Raw genomic sequence first — 12,158 nt, forward strand, 5'->3', positions numbered from 1 at the left:
GACCAGGTGTAAACGGGCCCAAACTATAAGCTCATGACCTTAAACATTTAACATGGTGACCCCATGCAAGTATTTTTCTACAGCAAACTGGTGTCACTGATTAATGTTCACTACGCTGATTGCAAAGACCCAATTAACTGGGTCAATCGCATTGATTGTTTGCTGCAGCCCTAGTTTGGGACGTCACAACTTGCCTTTGCTGATGAGAAACTGCACAGTGCACAGGTGTCCGGCTCTGGCTGCTTTCATCAGTGGAGTCCTGCCCCCTTCTGATTCATGTTCCTGAGAAACAAAGACCAGTCACCTCTAAACAGGCTTTAATTGTATACATCTCAAAATGAAAAAGAGGAGAAAAAAAAATAAAAAATAAAATAAAAATGCAATTATGGTAAATCAGGATATCCACAAACCAGGTCAGCCCCTGTTTGCAGCAGCACGTCGGCCACATCCGTGTGTCCATTTTCACACGCATATGTCAGAGCTGTGTCACCCGTGGCTGTTGTGGCGTGGACATTAGCTCCTGAACAGAGAGATAAAAGTCTGTGAACACATTACGTCACATGCAGGACAAAGAAATTTGAAGAATTACATCCAAAGCAAAGCCTTACCAGCAGCCAACAAGTATTTGACCAGCTCCAGATGCCCCTCCTGTGCAGCCTCCATGAGTGGGGTCGAGCAACCCAACTCGATGTCCGCCCCAGCTTTGATGAGGAAATCTGCCACCTCTAGGAAACCTCCACAACATGCTAGTGTCAACGCAGTCTCCTGCGTCTCCTCTGTCTGTGCGTTAATATTTGCACCTAAAAAACAAATAATAGACCAATTTTCAGTTCGTGAACAAGAATGAACTTGCAAAAGGAAACAACATTCAGAATTTGAAAGCAGACATTTTTTAACAATGCAAGCTTTGTATTTCTAAGTTATCCCCTTTGAGATAGCATTACTGTTTTTAACGGATTCTGGTTGTGCAATTGACTTAAATCCTAAAAGCAAGGTCTACAAAATTGAGATGACCCCAGTACCTTGTGCCAGGAGCAGTGCTACCATCTCTTCATGGCCCTCACGAGCTGCCTCCATAAGTGGAGTGTAGCCCTCATCATTCACTTCTTCCAGGTTGGCCCCCCTCTCGATCAGAAGTGCTGCCAGCTCCACGTGACCCCCGCAGGCCGCCAGCGTTAGAGGCGACTCAAATGAGTCTGCAGGCATGTTTACCTGTGCCCCGCTATCCAATAGCAGCCGTGCCACCTCAACATGTCCATCCTACACAGGACAACCATGAGGATAACAACTCAAAAGACCAGTACAAACATCAGAAGAAGAACCTACAAGACTGTGAACATAAAAGCTGGTTTTACCATGCAGGCCTCCATGAGAGCAGTGTGCATCTCATCTGTTTTGTGCTCCTGGTCGGCCCCTGCTTCTAAGAGAAACCGGACCATGTCCAAGTGCCCTGAGGAATAGGCAGGATACGGTCAATATCACTCCAAAATGTACCAAACTGATTGATTTCATAATATAAGTTCAGCATACTAATTCAATGAACAGAATTTACATGCCCAACATTGTCCATATAAGGTCTGTATTCTGGTCAAGTCTTTATTATGAAAATACAGAAATAACACTCCACAGATATTGGAATATTCCGGTAGACAAGTTTAGAGGTTCTTTTGATGAACAGAAAGTTAAAAAGGAAAGGCTTTTATATAAAACAAATATATTGAGTAACATTATGGCTTTACTATCACTTTTGATAAATTTAATGTATCCTTGATAAGTGAAGGAATAACTTTCTTTTTTAAAGGAAAAAAAAAAAAACATCCAGGTAAACATGAATGATCAGTTAGTGTATTTTCTGAAAAAGCTTTTTACAACATACAAAATTCAGATTAATACAGGCAAATAGGTACTTTATCATTTTCGATTTCTACGTTTTTAGTCTGACTGTTAGTGCATTAACTAGGGGTGCACGATATATCGGCCACCATATCGGTATCGGCCGATATTTGCTCATTTTTATGTTATCGTTATCGGCCTGATAATAAAATTTGGCTGATATATTAAAGCTGAGAAATAATGAATTATTTCCTTCAACACTTGACACCTGAGAGACGTGCAATGTTCAACATGATTGATGTTAATTGCTTGAAATATGATTGGATTGGAATCAAAAAGGAAAATATAGTTAAGTGCAAAATGTGCTGTCATATTAGCTACATGAAATTATAATGAGAACATTACAATTGTGCTGGGGGACAGATTTTAATTGTGAGACTTTTGTTTTTGCAATCAAGCTTTCAAAAACTATTAAAAAATTGGATTTAGATTTATCGGCCGATATATCGGTTATCGGCTTTCAAATATAAAGAATTATTATTTTCGGTATGGGCCAAAATGTTCATATCGGTGCATCCCCAGCATTAACCTGATTCCCTTAACCAAAATAAGACCATTTTCTGATTATTATCTTATGCATGTAAACAGTCTACGATACAATGAGACGCACCTTTATAGCAGGCGAGTGTGAGTGCGCTCTCCTTAAATTCGTTGGAGTGTGTGTTGATTCCAGCGCCATACTCCAGAAGCACACGAGCAACCTCCACGTGGCCTGCACTGGCAGCCTCCATTAACGGAGTGTGACCGTTCTCATTGTGATCTTCAATGTTAGCACCCTCCTTCAGCAACACCTTTACTACATCCAGAAAGCCTCCTGCACACGCATATGTCAAGGCTGTGTTACCTGCAAGAAAGGGAAAGGCAATGGATGAACAAAGTGTATTTGCAAGCATGCATTTGTAGGCTTGCACAAGAGTGAAAATGTCCTTTACTCTTTGTGGTCCATTTCAGCCCACTTTCATTTCACGCTGTTGTTTTTATTTATTACAAAAAAAAGGTTGTATATTGTTGTACCTGTCGAGGACTGTGCGTTAACGTCGGCTCCGTGCACTAGGAGCAGTTTGACGATGTCAACGTAACCACCGCTTGCAGCAGCCATAAGTGGCGTGATGTCTCCTTTGATCCCTCTGTCTTCCACGTTAGCATGCATGGCCAGCAAGACCTACAACCCCAAACTCAAATCAACAGACATTCTTCTCAGATAACCACAGTACATACTTTAATTAAAACTGAACATTAAAGGTAAAGCATGCAATTTCTTCACCACTAACAGCACCATAACCTTTTGCAGTCAGGAATGGGACGATTGGTCTGGAAAAAGGGGGGGCTTTTTTTTTTTTATCTATTTGAGGTATCAAGGTATAAATATTAAGGATGTTAGCCTTGATAATACTTAATATAAAAATCTCATAAATCATAAGATAATAAACAGGGACTATCCAAGACAAGTTTATTTTTATAGCACTTATATAAAAAAAATTTTTTTTTAAAGAAGCTGTACAGAAAAAATCATGACATTAATTTTTATAATATCTTAATATCGTCATGCCTTAGTAAAAAAAAAAGAACATAAGAGCTGGGCGATAATATAGCTTACAGTTTGCGACCATACAAGCAGTTGAGATTTGCTATACAGTATATTTTAAACTGTGTGAGTGTCCAGAATGCTTGTGGATAAAGTTGGAAAAACTATATATTCAACTGTATATATAGAGAGAGAGCTAAAAGAGTGACAATATAGATATACATTTAGCAATGATATAAAAAAAATGTTGCAGAAATTTGCCAACTACCTGTTTGTCTTGAAAAAAAAATGGCAGAAGGGAAATGTTTCTAAAATTGATTCAATTTTTTTTTAATTATTAATTATTTTTTACTCATTCATGTATTTGACAAGGAGTTATTTTGGCTGTTAGCAACTGAAAGGAAAGCTTCAGGCTCGGAAGTTTGGAAGCACAAAACACTGTGTCCGAGTCTGTACACGGTACCTGTGCAAGCTCATAGTATCCAGCTGAGCAGGCCAGACACAGCAGGCTCTCGCCCTCCTCTGTGTGTTCGTTGACGCTGCGTCCCTCGTCTAGCAGTTTCCGCACCGCATTCACGTCGCCGTCCGAGCAGGCCTCAGCCAGGCTACGGCTAAAAATAACCAGACTACTACAATTACTGCGACTGTGCAGGCGAAGCTAATCTAACTACTCTAACTCAAGGAGGAACAAGAAGACTCATACAGCTGCTTGTGTCTAATTAGAGGTTTCAAATATCAAGTGCACTTTAAACATTCAGACAAAGCTTAAAACACATTTAATATTGCTCAGCTTATAGCTTAAAGGTAGTAATTCTTGCTGGTTGAACATGAGTGTTGCATCATGATGTGTGGGCACAGGAGAAGAAATTGTATGTGTGAGAAAAGATGCCTACTTGTCAGCCTGGCTGGCGTTGAGTGTGTTTTCGGCCCTCATGCGGGTGAGGGCGGCGGCGGCCTCATCCAGCGCGCAACTCACCGACGACGTCAGGCGGCGCAACACCTCTGGATCTGCAAAGGCTTTGCCATCGGCAGTGGAGAGTTTACCAATGCCTGCAGCATCCAGCCCCACACCAGCACCACACGCCATCCAGCAAGAACAAACGCATCCTTGGTTAGTACAGGCCCAACACACTCACACACAGGAAATACAACGATCGGTTAGCCAAATTCACACCATGCGGTTTTAGTAATGCAGGGTTTCCCATACGTTCATTAATTTACACAATATCACTGCTGACCGCCACGGATTGATTTACAGATTTTTTTTAAATTATTTAATATATGGGTAAAAAAAAAAAAAAAAATTACTGTAGAGATGCACACAAATTGCTCCCACTCTCACAAACTGACAACAGAGATGCAAATAGCCCCTCCTCTTCGAGCACTGAATCAAAACATGAGCATGCACTGGAGGACGGATTGTTACCGGTGCTTGTCAATCCGGAGTTGAATGGATAGTATAATGAACACTATAACTAAGAGGTTAGTCCAAGTTAAACGCTGTCGCGTTTCCATTACAGATTTACGCATTTTTTTCTAAATATCAATAAAAACCGTTTGCGAATTGACGGCGTTTCCATTAAACGATGTTATGCGACTAAAACGTCCTAAAAAGTTTTCCTCTCGTGATCACTCCAAAAATCATGGCAACGGATGTTGGTAGGTTTATATCACAGCCACTGCACTAGACATTATTATTATTATTTTAAAGTAAAGAGACGTAGGCCTAAGCGTGTTATCCAAGCATTAATGGCAAAGAAAGACTCTTATACTGTGAGCGGCACATGTGAGGTGTTCTCACTTATTTCTGCTCCGAGGTCTTGATTGTGGCATTTCTTTGAGGTTTAGAAGCCAGTATTCCTGCATTTGATGAATTAAATAAAGAACTCTCTGTTTAAAAACACACATTTTGGATATCTATACTTTACTGGGGTAATTATTTAAGCAAACTTTTTACTTCTACATTTTCATTCAATTATCTGTAGGCTACCGTCTACTCCTTACATTTTACAAATAGCACTGTTACTGCTATTCCATTTCGGCTTGTTTTCATTTCTGCTAGTCATAATAATAAAAATAAAAAAACCTATCCAAAAAAAAAACATTTTACTAATGGCGCTTTTCCACTGCTGGTACGGCTCAGTACGGCTCAGTATGGTTCGGCTCGCTTCGCTTTTCCACTTCACGGCTAAGCACGGCTTGGTTCGCTTTAGCTCGGTTTGTTTTTCCACTGAAGTTAGTACTGCTTCAAAGTGGGTGGGATTATCTGACTTAACAATCTAACAATTAATTGTTTAGCCCTACTGTAATGAGGGTTCACAAAACAGACAAGAGGCGCAGCACCATGTCTTTAAAATGCGAACACATTATTCTCTATGAGCATACACACAACGGCGGCGCCATTCGGCATCTGTCCACGGCGCCCAGCTACGGCTCAGGACCTTATTCAAAATCCTGCCACGCCTCAGAGCGCCATTTAAACACACTTTTATATTAACTTTAAATTTATTTGTCTCAAATCGTCGTTAATGTACATGGCTTCACCAGTGCTGTTTTCTCTCGGGTTAGCTAAAAGCTAGCTAAATAAATACTATTGTATTTTGTGACATAGTTGCCTAGACAACAGATAACGTTACAACAAAACAAAAGGCAAAACATTAGACACTTTTACTTGACTAACTTTCAAACATCAGCTATTATTCAAATCAACATAAAAAAAATAATAATAATAAATCAAGTTAACACTCAAACAACAATTGTTTGCTCTTTTTTTGCAACAAAATAAGTGTTGCACGGGTAAGTGTTGTTAATAACTGTTGCATTTCTCCAAGAAAACGTGGCGTTTCATTAGTGAACGAATCTGTGGCTTTAAATTAATCGCGAGAGTCAGTTTCAATGACTCATCCATACAGACGTGTTAAAGTGAGGATAAAAATATAGATGATAGCAGATAAAGACAGTAAACAGAATTTGCAAAACATACAAAAAAAGTCTTAATTTTTGCTGAAAGTTATAAAAGCTATTTTTGGCAGAAATTGGTCAACCTCTAAACTGCAAAACCTCAAACAAGGGCTGTTTATGCCTTGAAATGTGTATGTTATGCACCATTCCCAACCCTCAAATTTTATTAGCAGGTTGTTTTTAATTCCACCTTGGATTTTCATGAAAACGGCTGTATTTGAGCATATGCCACTAGCCAACTGTACAGTGGTAGCTTTCAAGTGATTTAACCTCAACCAGGAAGAGCAGTATTTGCCTTCCTATGATGACGTAAAACAGATAATGCTCATGGTAGCAGGTAAAACACGTGGTATAGATGTGTTTAGTCACAATATGTGGTTCAGGTGGAATGAAAACACGTCAAAGCATGTGTAAACAGTAGGTAACTTATGAACAGTATAACAGGCGCACAATTAAGAGCAAGACAATAACAAAGCACAAAGAAACAAACAAACAAAGGTGGAAAAAGCAAGTGATGCTCATGGACACAGATGAAGACACACACACACAGACAGTACACAAGTGTACTAAAGGCCAGTGCTGAGTCATGAGCGATGCTGCTGCTGCTGTATGGAAATCCATTGTTGCCACTAATCTCCCCTTTGGTTCTTCTGCTAGATAACTATCCGCTCACAGGGCAGGGCAGGCTAGTGTAGAGAATCAGGCCCGACACGCTGGGCCTCACCCAAACCAACTCATCCCACACTACGGCACAATACAGACTAGCTCAACAGAACACGGCACCAGTTTTCTAGTTTATAATAAAACAATTATAAAATGTTATGCACACAAACCATGTGACACTGATCCTAAGCCCATCAGCACTTGTATGCAACAAAAGCTCACAGTGAGCCATAAGGAGAAAACACTACAGAATTTTTAAGGATTTGCAGGGCTATATTAAGTGCTAGTTCTCTGTATATAGATATTTCTGTGTGTGATCTCAAAAAACCTCTGTGCTTCTCAATCAGTGGTAGATCTATATATATTGTAACCATGAGCTTTTCAGCCGAGAGACCCAGATACAGCGCTGGCTTTTTGTTCATAATAAAATTTACATTTACAAGAAACAGATTACCATTGTGGCTGCACTCTGTAGATTTGAAAAAGAATTGCTTTTTTGTTAGGGCTGCAAATTCTTGCAAATATTTTGAAAATCTATCAGTCTGTTAAAACCCTCTACAATGCCAGTAAACAACTCGCATGAGAACAAATTTCACGCAAGGCGACGAAAAGAAAAAGTCTTTAATTATCAAATGGCTAGTTAATTGTACGATTTCAGATGCTTGTGATTGAGTTAGAGGCACAAAAAAAAAGGTTTAGCACAGACAATTTTATTGCTGCTTGGCTGAGAGTGCCCTCTGTCACTTTCTCTCACACAAAAGCAATGTACGAGAAAGAGAAAGACACACACATGCCACGTAAAGAGAATTGATGGACTAGATCTAAATGCAGGGCTCGACAATAAGGACTCCCCAATGGTCAAAAGTTGACAGAACTGTCACTGTCCCAATAGGACCAGTGCTGCATCGTAATTAAAGTTTATCGTTTGCACGTGTTTTTAAGCCATGTCCTTTCAAAGGGGTCCTACTTTGCCCTATTACGAAATCTTGATTTTGAGATATATATATATATATATATATATATATATATATATATATATATATAAACAATAAAATCAATAATACTTTTGAACATGAAATCAAACCATCAATAGGTGGCGGCAAATTACGTCTTAATAAATTAGTCGGAGTTATTATTAAAACGATTCGGGCTTGCAATTTCTAGTTGTTACTGTCCTTAATTTTAGATTTATAAACATTTATGATTCTGTGGGGAATTTCGTGGCAACAAAAAGCTATCTGAAGGATCTCTGTAACAGTTTGCTCTAAAACCTAAAACACAAGAAACGAAAGCACGTCTCGTGCTCAGCACTGTGAAGACATGTTAAATAAACAAGTGTGAGCACATGCATGCAGAGACACAGGATAAATAATTAGGCTCAATGCGATCACATCAGGGTTGGCCGGAGGATGTACCTGCTGCTTCTAGTAATGCCTCGAGACGGGCCTGTGTTTCTGGATCTACTGTTCTGAGGTCAGCTCCATCGGCTGCGCTGGATAGGAGAAGCTCTGAAGCAGTCTTTAGTACGGGGTTATCCAGATCCTCCTGGTCTAGTATGAACGATTCCACCTGCATGGAAAGAGTCAGTGTCAGCAACTGTCTGCTTATGATATTTACCAAACCAGAAAAGAAAAAAAAAGAAAAGGATGTGCTCTTGCACACATTTTTATATAGCAAAATAAACTCATGAAGCAACTTCAATTAGTCTGAAGGAGGAAATCTGGTTTTAAAAAGAGATTATCTTCCGTGTAATGGGCAGCATTTGTGTCAGCATCAGAATCGGCAGACTATGGCCTGAGTTGTGAAAAATGAATATGGTCTACTGTGCTCCAATGAACACAGAGACTCCAGAGTGTGACAATACCATACATCAGAATGTGCTGAAGAGCTTCACACTGATCCTCAGATAAAGTAAACCATACCATCACTGACACCAGCAAAATTCAGTTGTTTCTGGTAAAGAAACAAAACCTTTAGTCAAACTTCCAGTTGAATGAATGACATGCAAGCATTTAAATCTGATTAATTGGTATATCAACATTTGCAGAGAAACAACTCTAAAGTAAACAAAATCATTGAATAGACATGACAAAGTCTACATATGCCCATATCATTGGTACAATATGGACTATATGCGAGAAAAGTTTGTCAAATGCCAGAAACATTATCTGTATAAGTAGACATGTTGTTGAATTGCATCTGAATTATTATTGTGTAAACATATAGGAAAAATATATATTAAAAATTTTTGCTGTATGTCTCTGTCAAGTCAACACTGTCAAGTTAAATATAGTTCATCTTTAAATCACACATCTCGACAACCCTACATTATTTGTAGACACCCGACGTTCTTTTGCATTGTCCAGCTGCCTTTGAAAACAAAACGTGACCTGTGCATTTAGCTCATGCATTTTGTATGTGTGGCTTTATAAGGTGTGTCACCTGTAAGTAGCAGCTGAAGCGTTCAAAGGTATGCTTAAGTCCAATGAACATTTCAGTTTTGATGCAAACACTTAAGCCAAAAGTATACTTCCTTGTCCATGTTCCACTCAGTCATCGGTATATAATGCTGATGCATAATGAACAAAATCAGTGTGCAGCCCAGTTTGTGTTCATGTGGACTTAAATAGTAATAGAAACAGTAGTATACCTGAGTTTTTACGTTATGCTTGAAGCCGCATTTCAAAGTATAGGCTACTCCGAGTCCATATAGAAGACACACATACAGAATACATGCGGTTAGGCACATGCTATGTCAATGATGCATGCTGTATAAAGTATGCATAAAACCCATGTACATTTAAGGCATTCCAGGTTTTCCCTATATAGTTCTATTGAGGACTGAGGAAGTGGCATGTCTCTATATAAATTGTCTCTGATAAAACCCAGGTATACTTGAAGCTTTGTCTGAAAGTCAGGGGGCTTTCATACATTAGACATATTAATTTTTTAAAGTGTTATTTAAGTCATGAATAAACAAACGTAGTGGCAGATAGGGATACAAACGGTTAATTGATTATCGATTAATTATTGAGAAGAAATTACTTGATTAAATTAAATTGTCAGCTAGTTGAACATTGCGAATATGACACGAGATTCTCATGCAAGAGCCGACACAAATTTGAGGCAGCAAAAGAAGAAACCAAACATGAGGCGGTCAAAACAGAGTGGAGCGCATCGATATTGACTACCAGCTATACAGCCTGCTCACCTCGAAAATCCAGCTGTATTCTAACAATAACTTAGCTCATACCTGTCTACCTGTCATACACTCCCGTTTTTCCCGAGATTCTCACGTTCTTTTTTTTTTTTTGCCCTATCTAAAAATGGAACCCCTCCCGGTATGTTATTTTTCCCAGGAAACTCCCATAATTTGCATGGCCCAAACTCCTTTATGAATAATCGGACCAATATTTTTATTTTGCCAGATTGTATTATATGCATTATATTCACACAAATCGCTTGTGGACATTCGTGGTGCTATCGCTCTAATGTTATTGAATTAGACCATATCGCATATATCGATATAGTTCAAATATGCAAGCAAGATGCTGACCAGAAGCTCTCTGCACTGCTCCTTGCGCGTAAAACCACACGCTTCAGAAGGCCAGCCGCAAGCCATCAACAACCCGAAACATTGTTTCCGTTACATTCTGCCGTGGTGGGCCACCACACCAAACATCATCCCGCCACGGCTGCAGCTTCTCAGTGAAGTCCGATATTGTTCACATTATTGTTATTGGGTTATTGTTACGCCCAACTAAAGGCATAACAAATATTGTAAAGCACCATAAAGTTTTTGTGCACTATATTCTAAGACTTCTAAAGTCATTCGATTGCTTAATGTGAGGTAAAAATTTATATTTAAGTCATTAAGTTAAAGTTAATGAAAACTCATCTCTCCTCAGTCATTCTCTCGCATTCGGTTTCGATAGCAACACGACGGCACTCTTTTCAAGATCAACGTTCCCACTATCATACTTTATCAAAGCGTCTGCGACTTTCACTTTGATTTGCGATAGTTTGCGCGTTGGCTTGATGAGAAGCTCAACTGCGGTGATGCATGTTGCAGTTGTGCGCATCGTCATATCTGGCCATAGCATGACGTAGCCTGTAACATGTTCTCATTTTTAGCGTATTTCGGAGTAAATTTTACATATGTGGTTTCAACAACAAGATGCATTTACACTGGTCCAGTTTCATCTGGAATGCGGCCCAGACCACCTCCTGAAGTGGTTTGAGCGATCGGATTCAAATCCGTCTCAAATGCGTTTCGGAGGGCACCTGGTCTTTTCACAAATCAGTAAAGGAAAATGCATAAGGTGGCTAGGTGTGTTCTGTAGACTTGCTCTTTATTTATTGATTTTTACACTGTAGTGTACATACAACCAGTAAAACATGTCCTTTTCTGTAGACCTGGTTATTTATTCATTCATGTGGTACCAGTCCAATATAATAATAGACCTTATGTTGTAAGAAAACTTGTTTTATATTTGTAATCTTTCTGATGCGTTTTCCCATAACATTTGTAGTTTTACATCCATTTAAAAATATCGAAATTAATATCGCAATATTCATTATCGATATCGCAATATCACCTTTGTGTCAATATCGTGCACCCCCAGCCTCTAACAATAATGCTGCTGCACACATGGTGTGTACCCTATAACAGGGAGCGGTAATTAACACAAATGAGGGCACTAGTCACAAAGTTCACATCAGCCACCCCTAGGCCCACCCCTCTCTCTTAAACGCAGCTGGGGTAAAGCTGCATGCTATTTAGGCCCTGAGCCTTTCAGCCTTTGAATTACTGTAAGCATTAAGGTGAGCTGATCAGCGGGTTTCCCCCCCTCCCTCTTTTCTCCCTGTGTCCTTGACCTCCACACACCTCCGTAACACCCGCAGGGAGGGTAGGACATCCCACACTGTGAGGTACTGGAGGAACTGGGCTGCTAGTTAGCGTAGGCAGGAGCACATTAATGGCTACCAACCTGGGCAGACTAGACCAGCACGGTGATCCCAAAAGCCATCAGCTGAGTTTTCAGAAAGTACAGGTATACCGAAATTTTCATTACAGACAATAAAACAACTGTGCATCAAAACCACTCTTTCCTGG

General features: G+C 39.6%; 1 protein-coding gene across 2 annotated transcripts in view; it reads right to left on the reverse strand.

The window, feature by feature from the left end:
• ankhd1 (ankyrin repeat and KH domain containing 1) overlaps positions 1-12,158 on the reverse strand; it is a 35,438-nt gene that overhangs the window by 12,858 nt on the left and 10,422 nt on the right. Inside the window, exons 2-11 of one of the 2 annotated variants that reach the window (XM_039693590.2) lie at positions 8,458-8,611; positions 4,312-4,468; positions 3,882-4,029; positions 2,908-3,055; positions 2,504-2,737; positions 1,356-1,450; positions 1,023-1,260; positions 609-800; positions 411-520; positions 195-282 (exon numbers count right to left, since the gene is read on the reverse strand). In XM_039693590.2, coding sequence (XP_039549524.2) covers positions 195-282; positions 411-520; positions 609-800; positions 1,023-1,260; positions 1,356-1,450; positions 2,504-2,737; positions 2,908-3,055; positions 3,882-4,029; positions 4,312-4,468; positions 8,458-8,611 — 1,564 coding nt within the window. Of the gene's footprint in view, positions 1-194; positions 283-410; positions 521-608; positions 801-1,022; positions 1,261-1,355; positions 1,451-2,503; positions 2,738-2,907; positions 3,056-3,881; positions 4,045-4,311; positions 4,469-8,457; positions 8,612-12,158 lie in introns of both variants that reach the window. The other variant, XM_039693589.2, reaches the window with a different exon arrangement.

The sequence above is a fragment of the Pimephales promelas genome, chromosome 19 (genome assembly GCF_988280905.1).
Source record: "Pimephales promelas chromosome 19, fPimPro1.hap1.1, whole genome shotgun sequence".
NCBI classification, from domain to species: Eukaryota; Metazoa; Chordata; class Actinopteri; order Cypriniformes; family Leuciscidae; genus Pimephales; species Pimephales promelas.